Source organism: Podarcis bocagei (assembly GCF_964188305.1).
Source record: "Podarcis bocagei genome assembly, chromosome: 7".
Classification (NCBI taxonomy): Eukaryota; Metazoa; Chordata; class Lepidosauria; order Squamata; family Lacertidae; genus Podarcis; species Podarcis bocagei.
Genome location: NC_138132.1, coordinates 50928542 through 50943190, shown reverse-complemented (window position 1 = coordinate 50943190; position 14649 = coordinate 50928542). Strand labels below are relative to the sequence as shown.

General features: G+C 45.6%; 1 protein-coding gene across 2 annotated transcripts in view; it reads right to left on the bottom strand.

The window, feature by feature from the left end:
* FANCA (FA complementation group A) overlaps window positions 1-14649 on the bottom strand; it is a 38492-nt gene that overhangs the window by 864 nt on the left and 22979 nt on the right. Inside the window, exons 22-42 of one of the 2 annotated variants that reach the window (XM_081203759.1) lie at window positions 12997-13104; window positions 12006-12148; window positions 11668-11738; window positions 11458-11557; window positions 10875-11074; window positions 10617-10713; window positions 9985-10161; window positions 9438-9511; window positions 8529-8657; window positions 7930-8020; window positions 6705-6877; window positions 5894-5999; window positions 5276-5335; window positions 4362-4466; window positions 3519-3631; window positions 3107-3248; window positions 2897-2959; window positions 2310-2415; window positions 2026-2101; window positions 1529-1670; window positions 443-535 (exon numbers count right to left, since the gene is read on the bottom strand). In XM_081203759.1, coding sequence (XP_081059885.1) covers window positions 443-535; window positions 1529-1670; window positions 2026-2101; window positions 2310-2415; window positions 2897-2959; window positions 3107-3248; window positions 3519-3631; window positions 4362-4466; window positions 5276-5335; window positions 5894-5999; window positions 6705-6877; window positions 7930-8020; window positions 8529-8657; window positions 9438-9511; window positions 9985-10161; window positions 10617-10713; window positions 10875-11074; window positions 11458-11557; window positions 11668-11738; window positions 12006-12148; window positions 12997-13104 — 2369 coding nt within the window. Of the gene's footprint in view, window positions 1-442; window positions 536-1528; window positions 1671-2025; window positions 2102-2309; window positions 2416-2896; window positions 2960-3106; window positions 3249-3518; window positions 3632-4361; window positions 4467-5275; window positions 5336-5893; window positions 6000-6704; window positions 6878-7929; window positions 8021-8528; window positions 8658-9437; window positions 9512-9984; window positions 10162-10616; window positions 10714-10874; window positions 11075-11457; window positions 11558-11667; window positions 11739-12005; window positions 12149-12996; window positions 13105-14649 lie in introns of those variants that run through there. The other variant, XM_081203760.1, reaches the window with a different exon arrangement.

The following is a 14649-nucleotide window of genomic DNA, read 5'->3' as shown; positions in this document are numbered from 1 at the left end:
GTATAGAGCCAGACATACAAAGCATTAAGGCCTGGGTTCAATCACAGCATTTCCAGTGAATGGAACCCACAGACAGGCTGGAAAACACCTCCACTTTAAGTAGGCCTTTAGGAGATACAGAGCAAGGGCCAGACTTCGGGTGCAGCCAGACCAATATTGGGCACATTTCAGCTTTTTCTTCCCCTAAAATGGCAAAGTTGAGTTTCTGTCCCCTTCTCCTAGAATAAATGCTGGATATGACCTCTGCACAAAGCCATATCCAAATAAAATAAAATAGGAAGAGCTTTGCAAAGGAAGTGTGAAGTAGAGGGCTGAAAGACTGAGCCAGTCGCCATTGGCTTTCTTGAACTGATTGCTGGATGGATCAACAGGACAATCCACAGTGTTGCCAGCAGCCCTGGATTTCCCAAGTTTTGAGGTAGCAGAAAGACCTTTCACCCACCTGCTGGAGGTTGGAAAAGCTCCCTTGAGGACACTGGGGGACTGCACGTAGCAGGAACTGCCGTGCTCTTCTTATCAGCGCCAGTGACTCCTCCTGGGAAAGACAGGCACCGTTCAAATAATGTTGCAACTAAGCCACAGCTTAAGAGTTGCAGGAACCAGAAGGGATGCAGCTGGCGACTCATCTAATCCAAGGGCAGGGAAGTCAGCCCCAGCTAGCATGGCATGGGATGAGGGGAGCTGGAATTCAACCACATCTTGAGGACTACAGAGATCTAGATTAAATATTTGTATTCCACTTTCCCAACAACAGGGCTGAGCTCAAAACAGCTGAGAGATGTTCCCCATCCCTGTTCTAACCTCTGGCTGGTGTAGCTTTTCTCAAATGGATTCTCGCCCATGGGCAGTTTTCGCTGGTACTGAAATGCATCAGCTGTTAGAAACATCTTCCTGGTATCTAAGCTAAATCTGCTTCTACTTTGAACACATTTTCAGAATGGAAACAGTGAATAATACTTCTGTAGACTGATCTTACTCAGACTTTTATTTATTGCATTTATATCCCACCTTTTTTCTCCAAGGGGGTATCAGTGGTTCCCCAACTCATTTAATCCCCACCATAACCCTGTGAAGTAGGTTGGGCTTAGAGGCAGTGACTGGCGCGAGGTCACCCAGTGTGCTTCATGGCAGATTGGGGATTTGAATCCTGGTTTTTCCAGGTTCCAGTCCGACACACTAACCGCTACACCACACTGGTTTTCCTTGAGTGACTTTGCTTGGAGGTAAAACTATATATACTGCAAGAAGCCAGCAAAGACAGAAATGCAAAGCTGACTGACATGGCTGTTTATCAGAACAGCTGCAGTCTCTCTCTCTCACACATCCCCCTTTCATCACTGAGCCCTAATCTGTTCCAGGTGCTCCCAGGTACGAGGTGGGTGCTGCCCAAATAATGACTCATAGAGTCAACACAATAGGCAAATAAAGGCTGTGGCTAGCCAAAAAGGGAACAGGATGGTTCTGTACTTTGGAAGGAAGCAGAGGGGCTGATCTAAACAAACGGAAGGGAAGGGGATGAGATGCTCACAGGCTCAGTGGAATGCAGGCTTGGTACCACTGCTGTTGTCCCATCCATAAAGAGCTGCAGCAACTGTGTGTACATGTCAATGGCAACATACAGGAATGTTTGCTCCTTAACCAGGTGTCCTGGTTCAAAGGTGACGATGAGGCTACAGAAGAAAGAACAAGTTAGCAGACCAAGCAGGCAACAAGTGTGACCAGGTCAGGCTCCCTCCTCGCTTTGCATAGATGTACGTCTGCAGGCAGACTTGCAGCCGAGTCACTCGGCCGTGTCTTTTGACTTGAAAATTCAAAACAAGTTTAGAAGGGTTTTGTGGTAATGATGATTTATCAAGTCACTTCAACACAATGAAAACTCTGGTGCTTCTTTCTTAACTTGGGGTTACTGGGTGGTTGGATGTATCAGTTAAGCAAGTGCATAAAGTGGCCCTGTCAAGTTTCTGGCACCCTTGATTTTCTCAGCAAGTATATACATTACACGCAGAATACATTTGTGAAATTTACCTATAGAAAGCAACCGGCAACAGCCTCAAGTGTTGATGTGATACAGTACCATGCAGGATTTGGTAAGGATTGTGGTCTGCAATGCCAAAAGAGACAGATCTTAGCTGGGCGCCAGCTTTCAATCAAACGTTTCTCACAGTTGTTTTCTTGGGGTTTGTATCCAACTCATTTCCACTAGATCCATTGAAAGTAATGGAAGTTCTGTCTGTTAATGGTCTAGCTTGAGCAGTACTTAGCTGGCTACAACCCTCAGATGGCTGCAGCTTATGAAGGAGCGTTCGTACCTTTCACTGTTGAACTGAAGATGGCCAGCCAGGATGCACCTCGTTCCTCCAAACCCTGAAGCAGCTTTGAGCTCCAATCCAAGGCTTTGTGAGCATCCATGCCCTCCTGCAAGTTACAAGGGAAAAGCACACACGTACCTCCCCTCTTTGGTACACCCTGGAGGCATTACCAGAGCCACTGGGAACAGCCATTGGGTCACTTTGAGCAAACCCCACTACCTTTCTCCATGAGTTTACCCATCTATACAGAACAGGTTTATAGGAGCTTCCTACTTCTCAGGCTTCCTTTCAGGATAAGCAGCAGACAGGCAAAGGTTGTAACAATCATCACATACTTAAAAGTACAGGAATTTTATGACTTGTAGAATCAGAGTTGGAAGGGACCCTGAGGATCATCTAGTCCCACCCCCTGCAATACAGGCATAGGCAGCTGTCCCTTGCGGGCATCGAACCTGCAACCTTGGCATTGTCAGCACCATGCTCTAACCAACTGAGCTATCCACTCCACCTTTGCAAGTTTATGTGACAGTTGAACAGTGACAAATGAAGGCCCTGGGTCTACCAGGCAGTTTGAGAAATCTACTTACCTGTGGGGTTACTCTCGCTGAGATGAAATCCACGACTGAAAAGAAGAAGAGGTTCACTAAGAGCTGCCAGGTAAAAGAAAAAAATAAATGCATGTATCACACAAAGTGAGTTTCTCAAGCCTGACGTCGACCCACTGGTCTAGTCTCCAGAAGCCAGTGTCACCCTCTATGCCATCATGGTAAAGCAAAATGCAAAATGTAATCTCTTACTTGCTCTGCTTCAGACCCCAGCCTTTTCAGCCCTTCAGCCATCTTTTCATGCACCATTTGCCGTTGCACAGTGAAATGTAGAAAGGCAGCAGAGATCCATGGAATGTCAGAGACCAGGGAAGTTGCTTCCAGTGAGAGGAACCTAAGTGGTAAAGACAAAACAGTTGTCAGTTAAAAGGCCAGTGGTCTCCTTTTCATAAGATGACAGCCCTCCTTAATCAGGTGTGTGACATGGCTGAGAAGAGATGATGCAGACACCTGGAAGTCCAAAACCAAGTTTTTCAAGGTGAGAGCTAAAAAGGTAATAGGAATGCAACCCCTCCCCATCTCTTCTCATGGCTGGAGTGGGAGACAGGAAGGGAACACAGAAGCTCAACAGCTTCTCAGGTGTGAGCTGCTTCCTTGGAATTACCTGCTGACAGAGGTCTGCAACTCCTTGAGGCTCTGCAATCCCGGTGCGACTGGAGCACCGAAGAGTCTGTTCCACTCCGAGAAAAGCACGGGCTCCAGCCTCTGCCACCAGCACTTCATGGAGGAGTCGAGACAGAGAGCACAAATCAGCCACTTCTTAAAACTGCATCAATGCCATGTATTTACATGCCACTCTTACATAGGGTTTCCTCACCGACTTTATTTGAGCAGTGTTGCAGAATCAAGTGTCGTCGTCCCCCCGCCCCATACTCTGGGCCCCAACTAGCTACTTTTCTAAGGATGCATCTGAAGTCATTAGGATCATCAAGTGGAATATTCATGAGGCATAACAGAAAAAACTTTATTGTTATTAATACAGAAAGCTCTTGTGTGACCTAAATATCTGCAGGCAGAATTAGGACTGATGCTTTAAAAAACCAAACACACCTGTTTACCTGTTTTAATATGGCTATTTTAAACCAAGAATTTATTTTGAGTAGTTCGGCATAATATTTGCTCAGGATGGGCTATTATGGTGTTAGAAACGCCCCACCTTCCCCCAAAAAGTGTACCTCTATGATCTCCATAGCCACCCTGGCTGATCAAGCTCCTGCTTAAGAGAACTTGAATCATATTATCATAGAATCATAGAATTGTATGTAGAGTTGGAAGGGACCCATGAGGGTTATCTGGTCCCCCTGCAATGCAGGAATCTTTTGCCCAACGTGAGACTCGAACACATGACCCTGAGATTAAGAGTCTTGTGCTCTACCAGCTGAGCTAAGAGCTTTTGGAACTGCAAGGAGACATATAGAAAGGTAAATCAACAGCACGGGCCTCTTACCGCTGCAGAACACAGGATTATAGGGCACGTGGTTTGACACAAGGTGAGAACGGCAGTCACCTCCTGTGCAGGTTTGTGACACTCCAAGCTGGCGCTCAGCAAGCCCTGAAGGACAGCAAGGACAGTCACTAAGGCAGATTTCAGAGCACTAAGGTAGCAAAGGGGCGCGGGTGGCACTGTGGGTTAAACCACAGAGCCTAGGACTTGCCGATCAGAAGGTTGGCGGTTCGAATCCCTGCGACGGGGTGAGCTCCCGTTGCTCGGTCCCTGCTCCTGCCAACCTAGCAGTTCGAAAGCACGTCAAAGTGCAAGTAGATAAATAGGTACCGCTCCAGCAGGAAGGTAAACGGCGTTTCCATGCGCTGCTCTGGTTCGTCAGAAGCAGCTTTGTCATGCTGGCCACATGACCTGGAAGCTGTACGCCGGCTCCCTCGGCCAATAAAGCGAGATGAGCCCCGCAACCCCAGAGTCAGTCACAACTAGACCTAATGGTCAGGGGTCCCTTTACCTTTACCTTTAAGGTAGCAAAGGCGCTTCACTAAGGCAGCCTAAGCCAACCTGGTCCCCTGCTTTGGACTACAGCTCTCATCAGCCAGATACAGAGGGCTGCTGTGAAAAACCACTGGGGGGAATCAGGCTGTGGTAGGCAGCCCCAAGGCCATGTCCCTCAGGTGTTCCACTGGCATGAGTGGGAGCAGTGGAGAAACAACACTTGGGAGGATTTTAAAAAATGTACTCCAAGCCGACATTCAGCCCTCATAGGAAACTGTCTCGTTACCCATTCTAAATGGATCACACAGCACTCACACACAGAGAGACTACATAAGATGGCCAGGGGACTAAATTCCTTCCCTGCAACCCCAAATTGTCGGGGGAAATTCAGAAGACAAGAGGTGAGTTTGCAGTTACATTACCCTGAAGAAATGAGATGTGATGTCATAGGAGAGCACACAACCTCTGGAGCAGATATTCCTCTGTAAAAATGTGAATAAGGAATTTCAGAGAGTGAGGAAAGCATTCCCAAGAAATCTGGATAATAACTCCAAAATCAGCACATAAATGTAGGTGCGCCCTGACTCAATGGTGCCCCCCACCCAAGACTGTGATGGTTTTATTCTGGCTGTTGGCGGCACAGGTTGTTTGGGGTTTGCTCCTCCTCTCAAGTTAGCAGGCAGGAGATCAGAGTGATATCACAGAGAGGGGATCAGGTCCCTTTCCAAGGGAAGCGATCTTCCCCAAAACTGCAAGTGAGCATAAGGGCCGCATTATTTAAAAAGCAGTAGACCAGCCTTCTCTAATGTGGTTCAATCCGAAGTTTTGGGCCGCAACTCCTATCATCATGAAACTGTGCTGTGTAGTCAAAAAAACATCTGGAGAGTAGCAGGCTGAGGATGGCTGAAGCAGACTGCTCTCTCACTGAGGCTGCTTTAAGCCCCAGAAGGAAGATTCAGCAACAGCACACCCAGAGAGCAAAACACACAGCCAGGAACAGTTATCAAGAGCACTGCAGTTCTTTGGGACAGGATACACACCAGTTCTGTGTTTGCAAAACAGAAGAAGTCTTCGCAATCCAGAGCAATTTTATTTCCTCTCTTCTGTGTTGCTATGAGAACCGATGGAGGGAGACCTAAAAGAATCCTGAACAAGAAGCAGTTTGTTTCAGGGTAAAAACGATATCCATTCTGGCTTTAAGAATAGTGTCTGATTTGCTGTGGACAGGATTTCAGATTGCCAATGAAAGCAATGAACAGAAGCGTTAGCAAAACTAGGGCCAAGATCAGCCTATTCCTAGCCCTCCCTCTGCCCCTCACAGCTCTGCATGCAAAATGCCCGAGGTTCAATCCCCACTGACATCACCAGGGAGGCCTGAAAACATCCCCACCCCCACTCCAAAACCCCCGGAGAGCCACTGCCAGTCAGTTTCAACAATGCTGAGACAGATGGAGCAATGGCCTGACTCTGTATCTTTATTATTTTGAATGTTTGGCCAACGTTCCTTCCCAAAGGGAGCCTAGAGGGTCTCAAAACATAGTAAAATTAGATACAAACCCATTTAAAAACACCACTGTAACATATTGAGGCAACAGTTAAAACCAGCAGTGTGAAAAATCTGATAGCCAGAGGCCTGGAAACAGTGTCTTTCCAAGCTTCCTGAATGCAAGTCTTCCTTCGGAGGGACTTTCGTAGCTGGGGTGCCACCACTGGGAATCTACAGCTTCCTATGTCCCATAACCCAGGAGGAAGCAGGAAGGGAAAATCTTGCCTTCCATTGGCCTCTATGCAGCTGTGTTTTTAATTATCCCCAAAGCCACTTGGACTCATTGGCAGCCATGGTGCATTTACCTGGTTTGAAGCAGCAGCTCCTGCTGCCGAAGTAGCCTTTCACCCACAGAGGACCCATTGCCCAGAGCTTTTTGCCGCTCCTGGAAAACCCTGAATAGGAAGTGCTCCTCCCTTCTGGGGCAGGAGTCAGGTGGGGCTTTCTTGCGCTCCAGCTCCAGCTCCAGTAGCATCTCCTGAAATTGAGACAGCAGCCAGTTAGTAGAGGGCAGGAGATGGCGTTTCAACTCCTGTTTGTTTATTCATTTATTAAATTTCCATCCCACTCTTCTTCCCAAAGGAGCCCTGGGCAGAAAACATCAAAAATTTAAAACAATTCCATTCAAAACAACAACAACAACATATTTTTAAAAAATTCTAAACCACCTAAAACATTTCAAACTGTTCAGAATGTATAAAAACATATTGCAGTAACCTGCAGTTTTATAAGAGTATATATTTAAAGTAGGTGAATAAACAGGTAAGTTAAGTTAATTTGGAATATACAGAAAATATTAAAAATAAATTTAAGGAAAGAGGGGGAAGAAAGTTGAGTTTCGAAATGTTGAAATGATTGTAAAATTATTGAAGTGTATAAATTTGAAAATAATAAATAAAAATTAAAAAAGAATGTCTGAAAACATGAATATCTTCGCAGCAGTGGATCAAAGATCAAAATAGTGGTATTCCATAGCAATAAATGCCCAGTACTTATTATATAGTCATTTTCCCTCACAAGCATTTGACATACGTCCCTTATCCTTAAAACAGCTTTGCAGATAGGCAGGCCACTATCATAAAGCTACCATAAGCTTAGTCTAGAGCAATCTTCTCCAACTCAGTGCCCTCCATATGCTTAGGTCTACAATTCCCACCTGCCCTTGAAGACCATTATACTAAGTGCAGAATGCAGTGGCCTGTGGCGGCCTCAAGCATTCAGGCCCAAGCTGCAGTATTTAGCAACAATGCTGTATAGGAGAACATGCATGTGCATGTTCTATTATCAGCATGGTACCTGAGACTGGGTCATCGTTAGCCATCACTAGAAGCCAATGCACAAGACGGCCAGCCACAAGACTGGCTGACTCTCCAGCAATTTAACTGAACGTTGCTTTACGGGTTAGAAAGCACCTTTGCACTTGTCATATCATTCCTAGCATCAGAAGACCAACCCCAGCAAGCGGCAAAATCTTTGAGCAAAAGAAGACAAGTACAAACAGAAAACACATAACATGCACATTGGCATCACCTGCAACCGGCAGTAGATATCGGGGCTTCCTCTCCCATGGGATATGGAGCATTTTGAATCATTTGGGTGGTTGGGCTTGTTCAGCTCAGACCTGGAACCAAAAGCAATGGAGGAGCAGCTACTGCAGGACCCAGAAATATCTGAACACACAGAGAAGCATTTGCCAGAGAAACTGGGAGAGGGACACGTGCAAGTCCTGAAGCTGCTAATTTTGCATCTTTACCTGCTTTAACATGCCATGGAAACACACTATCGATAAACCAGAACTATTTTAATAGAGTGCATTCCTGGGCAGGGGGAAGGAACAATCTCAATTAAGGCAGATGTTTATCAGCATTGCGTAGGTTATAGGAACAACACACCCTTTCACCCAGCTGATCACAGGCAGAGGGAAAAGGCAGAATTTGGGTGGGAAAGATAATGGGTGTTTTGTTCATCTGTAGAAGCAATTTAACCAGCACCTTTAATCAAAGGGAACCAGCCGTTGTGCTCAGGTTCTGGTAGCAGGCTTCCCAGAAGGAGTACCTGGCTGGCAGGAAAAGGACAGTGGACTAGACGGGCCTTGGCTTGATCCAGTAAGGCTCTTCTGACGTTCTTACCTCTGGCGGAAATCCAGGATGGTGCCAATAAGAACAGCACACATCTCTCTCAGGTCTCCATCACAGCCTCCAGCAGCAGCAGGCACAGGAAGAAAGTGCTGATACAAAGCCCAGTAATGGAATTCCTGCCTGCATGTAGGAGAGACAGGCAGAAAAAGCTCAGATCTTCTGCCAGCAAATCAAAAGGCAAAAGAGAGAAGGGGTGTGTGTGAAAGACCTTGGGCCAAATCTTCTTACGGTTATCATCAGTGCGCAAGGCTGGACATAGAAGTGAAGGCTTTTACGCTCAGACTCAAAGGGACAGACAGAGGGTGAGAGTTTTGCAAAACCATTTCAGAGACTAAACCATGAATTATTTTAGTTAATTATCCTTCTCTGGACTTTAGCTTTAGGAACGAGGGTGTCAGGATCTTGTGCTCTGCCTTTGGAAGGATTAAGGGGCTATTTTATTTATTTATTAAAATATTTCTATAATGCTTTTCAGAAAACGTAGCTACACACATCACACAGTAGACCAAGAATAAGCAACAAAAGATGCTTGAGAAAGGGTGATTTTTCACACACAAATCACTGTTTTTCACATCATAAACACCTGCACTATGATTCTTTTAAAAAAAAAACCCTTCTAAAACAACTGCCTCCCCCGCCTAATGTTCCAACTTGTGAAAAACCAGCCTCAGTGCTTAATTTTCACTTTCTGGGCTGATTTGCAGGTGACCCAAAGTACTTCTTCACATGGATGGAAATCAGCCTTCACCATCTTGGTGCCCTGCAGATGTTTTGGACTACACTTGCCGTCAGCACAGCCATATGAGGCTGCTGGAGGTTGTAGTCCAAAACATCTGATGAGCATCAGGTTGGTGAAGGCTGAACCTTGAACTAAAGTTAAAGCCAGCCTGCAGCACTCACCTCTCACAAGGAGAAAGAACGTCTTCATCAGGCTGGACGCCTAGCTCCATCAGCAGCCACTCTTGGAGGGTCAGCTACAAGAAAGATACATTTTTGTACGGGAGACACAAAACAGCAACAGGAGCTCCCCAGACACCTTAGCCTGTTCCTCTGTGCTAAGCATTAGGTCATTTGCTCTGGCCCTCAGGCATAAACTGAAGTGCTAATAGCATTGAATTTCTTAAATCAGGGCGAAATCAGGATTTACCAGCAGAGCTCTCGATGATTTGAAGTAGACTGGCAAGGATTTCTGACTCCCCGTTGCTTAACAGCAGCAACAATAACCTATCCTACCACTACCACAAGGCCTTCATGCGTAATGGACTAAGAGCTCTTCTACACTTCACTCAAACTTTCAGAGGGCTGCTCAGCTCTGGCTAAACTGAGCCCAGCAGCTTATGCCTGCTTAACTGGCACCCCAACAGTGAAGCCTCAACCTGCTACAGATAACGTTGAGACATGGTTGCCAGAGGGCAAGGGAAGAACCTGGCACAGTCACTGAATTTACCTGGAACTCTTTCTCCTGCAAGAGCTCTTTGAGCTGGGTTTGCTTCCACAAGCAGAGGGCAGCTTTCTGGTAACAGATAGCGGGGTGAGATAAAGTTTTCCAAGGAATCTCAGCTGGGTCTCCGTCACAGCCTCTTCCTCGAGCCTCTAAGCTGAGCCGTGGAACAACATATTGAAGCTACAAAACAGAAAAAACACCTGTTAATATAAATAGCACTGAGCTAGATGGACTACTGGTCTGACTCTGTATAAGGCAAATTTCTATATTCCATATACAAATCCACAAGTTGACTTTATAGAAGAACAAGGTTTTCATATTTGCTGACATTATTGATTTCATCACAAATATGACCCCAAATTATTAAACATTCCCCCCCCCAAAAAAAATGTTGGAGCATAACAATAATAAAATCTGGAACCACAAGTTTTGAGAAAAGCAGGCTGGAAAACGCTGCGCTCACAGAATGCTGAGCAATCAATCTAGAGAGAATCCTGGACAAACATGCAGGTTAGCACACTATAGAGTAACTGAGCAGAAATAACTGCAGTGGAAAGATGCATTCGTGTTCGGATTTTGACTTCTGAGTGCAGGATAACTGTCGTTTGCTTTAAATATATATTTTATAAAGTTACCTTTTTTACAAAACCAGGATGAAGTTTGGAGCACAGACAAGCACTGGAAAGGGAAGGAAATTTGCAGAAGTAGTAAGAGAGAGCAGCTGTGCAAAACCTACAGAGAGAGAGATAAAAAGTATTATTTTGTTTGGTCATTCACCGGTCCCCTTTCAAATGCTATCTACTGTATTTTTATCCCATCCTCCAAGAGAAATATACCCACCACCTATTTTACTCTCACAACAGATGAAACCTTTGATGGAGAAAGAAGTTTACCTCATGCAGAAGACAATGGACTCTCCTGTCCGGCACACCAATAAATAATCCCAGAGCTCAGTAATTGAAAGACATATTTTGGATGCAGAGTGAGGAAGCCAAGAGCAGATGTCCACCTCAGGAATCAAGGACTTGGCTTCATTTAAGTGGATTGCAAAGACAGCCAGGCCAATGACATGAGCATCACTTAGAGAAGGCCCCTGGCAAACATACAAAACATATCCCAATCAAAGCACATGAAAATACATTTTGTATCCATGACAACCAGTTTCAGTAAACCAGGAGTGGCTAACTTGCAGGCCATCAGTTGTTGGACTACAGTTCCCATCATCCTGTTGGAATACAGTTCCTATAATCCCTGACCATTGGGCCATTCTGGTTGTGGCTGATGGGAGTTGGAATTTAGCAGCATCTGACAGGTCACAGGTTATCCCTGCAGTAAAGCCCAGAACTCAAAGAGGCCTATCTCAGGACCTCAAGCAGACCGACACTCTGTGATGGCAACAGAAGGAGCCAGTTCAATTCTGGTTCTTCAGAGGGGTGCATGCATTAAGACATCAGCTCATCGCATTGGGAAACCCACCTGATGACAGATAAGCTGGCAGAGCCTGCCCAACAAGGATGGCAAGAGTCGGCGGTGCCCACAAACCATTTTCACAAAGAGGGAGGGCCAGGCCCCTTGTCTGTAAGGAATACAAGCCATGCCATCATATTGCTGCCAGGATGAAAAATTATTTATCTCTGTTTAACTACGTTCCAGAAACTTTAAGTACCTAGCAAATGTTATTTTTACCTGTCTGGAGGGAGGAAGGAGGAGGCAGCCATTACACTCTGGCAGAACGATGTTAGAAGAAGATCAATAGCCTGAAAGAGAGAGGCTGGCTGTTGATTTCTACCCCAGGGCCTTTGTATCTGGTGTTGGTATCTAGCAGGCAGAGATACAAGCTCCTACCACGCAATTATGAAGAACTGAGAACTACAATTCTCATATTTTGTCTGACAGGACCGCAACAAATACTGAAAATATGGCTTATTGGTTGGATGGGTTCCCAACATTTTATCTCTGTAAAATGATTCTGTCTCAGGGATGTTTCAGTGCAACAACTTAGAGCAAAGCACCTCTGTACGCACCCCTTGATCCCGCTGTTCAACTTCAGGAATGGAAAGGTTTAGCTTGATCCTAAGACTCAGGGATGCGGCTTCATCCTCGTCTTTCATACGTCCCAGAACGCCCACCAGTTTATCAGAGACCACAGCAATCTGAGCTGGCACCTCTGCAACAGAGAACAACATGACAGAACAGCCATCAAAGGAGGCAAGGGTATATCCAGCTGCTGAAGTTCCTTAGGAATTTATTTTAAAACTTCATACGCAAATTGTTCTGCCACCCTGAACACACAGTGCCACCGGCATATGTGGCGTTTGATTCCATCTGAAGGAAGCAGGAAGTTTTAACAAGCAATAATGTTAACAAGGGAGCAGCCAGGTTTAAGTGATGAACTTGAGAACTAGAAACAGACCTCAAGTCATCTAAAGCAGATTAGGCCAGGCTTGCATCTAGCAAGCCAAAAAAGTGGGCGGGTCTTTTTCAGCCAAGAAAAAGCACATCATTTGCCAAATACTAGATGCTCGAAATTAAAGTGAATCAGACAACTTATGTGCGCACACACACACAAGATGCAACTCCAACCTGCTTCTCCCAATGGCTTTGCTTTGGCCCACTGACCAAAACAAGCCATGTTAAGTCGAAGGGGATGACATAATATCCTGCTGGAGCCCTCACACCACCTCTTCCCACTGTGGCCACTTGGAGCTGCGTGACAGTTTCCACCACAGCAGTTCCATTTGCCCTTTGGCCACCCCCTGAGTAGGCCAGGTTGCACCTTCTGGACTGTCATGCCTGGTTCATCTCCCCTTGCCCAACCAGCTACCCCAGGGATCTGCAGTCTCCCCCTTGGGGTTGTCTTTTACCCCTGAAGTTGGCTGATGATGCGTGAGGCCCACAAACATATCACACGTCTGACACAGGCTCAAGTCATCTGCCAAAGCAGCTTTGCAGACGCGTTCTGTGCTGTTTCGTCCCCATTCTCTCCCCGTTTGCCACCCGATTGCCTTCACTTACCATCATGCTTATTCTGGTCTGTAATAAGCAGCCTCAGTGTGTCAAGTTCAGCTTTTAGAAGTTCCAAGGGCTCCCTGAGATCACTTGCCTCAATTTCCATTGATTCATCTGATGAACACAAGAAGCTGCTGCTGTCTTATGCCAGGATCAAGCTATTTGTAAAGTTAGCCCAGAATTTTCTATTGTGTTTAAAATGTTTCTTACCTGCCCTTCAGAAGGTTCTAGGGCAGCGTACAAAATGGTGCAAGCTATTTACCCAACATACAAACTGCTATATATGAATGGCCAAGACTGCTTACAGGAGCAGGCTGACGGGAACTCCTCTGCTGAGAGAGCTACACTGGTTGCCAATTTGCTGCAGGACCAGGTTCATGGTTCTTGTGCTAATTCACAAAGCCCTGAAGAATTTGGGCCCCAAGTACCTTAAGAACAATCTGATTCCTTATGCTCCACCTCAGTCACAGAGATCTTCTGATGGGCCACTTCCTGGGGTTCCCCACACCCCAGAGGTTTGGTCAGCCTCTGTTAGGGACTGAGCCTTTAGTGCAGCAAGCCCTGCCTTTGTGGAACTCCTTGCCACTAGAGGTTTGGCAGGAATCATTCCTGCCAACTTACAGAGATATCCTAAAAATTGTGTTATTCGGACAAGCCATGTGAATTTCTTTTTGCCAACCAGTATTTTAGTGATGTTTTTATTATTCTTACTATAATTTTGAATGGCGTTTGCCACCTGGCTGTAATTTTATGCAAGTTGAGTTTTAAAATGTTTAAATAAATATAAATGCAATATAAAAGCAACAGCAAAATGAAAAAGCAGATTAAAAACTCATGTTTACAAACTATGGACAACAAGAAGAAAGCAGCAGCTCCAATTACAATTCCATCCAAAATGCCTGGGCCAATATAAAAGTCCTTAACCTTACACACCCCTAGGGTCCCAGGCAGAGAAATGTCTTTCATCAGCACTTGCAAACAGATCCCATTTTAACCACAGATGCCTGGGAGTTGAACCTGGGATGTTCTGTATGCAAAGTGTGTGCTCTCCACCAATGAGTTATAGTCTCGCTACCCCTCCTCCCAATGGGAAGTGCATTTTAGTTCAGCCTGTAATATAAACACTGTCAACTTGAAGCCCCACTAATTTGATGGAGCAACCTCAAAAGAGCATTTGCAAGAGTAACAGCCCACATTTTTAACGAGGTTCTTAGACAGTATGCAGACTATTGACCTACAGTGACTCACAGCACCACCTCTCTAGGTCTGGTTTAGGGCACTCAACCTAAAGAATGGACTGGAATTTGTGCAATTGAACAAATTTATCTCCACATACGTATCAGTATTAAGCCAGCTCAGCACAGCGAAGTCTCCAGGCTAATTTAGCAGCACCGTTCATTAATCCTGCTTCACTGGCGTGATGCCCCAAGGCTACATATAACAGACAGCGATCGTTTTAGAGCTAACAGGCAATGCAATTCCATCGATATCAAGCCAGATGCATTAAAGGACAAAAGCAGGCTAAATCGCTTTATTCACTTCTGCTACAGCACCAGGAATTTAATGGAAAAGCCACTAGGGGCCAGTGTCCCCACTTTATCTGGAACACAAATCATTCCTTTTGATTGCTGCAAGCTGCTAAAAAGCTTCACTTCACCC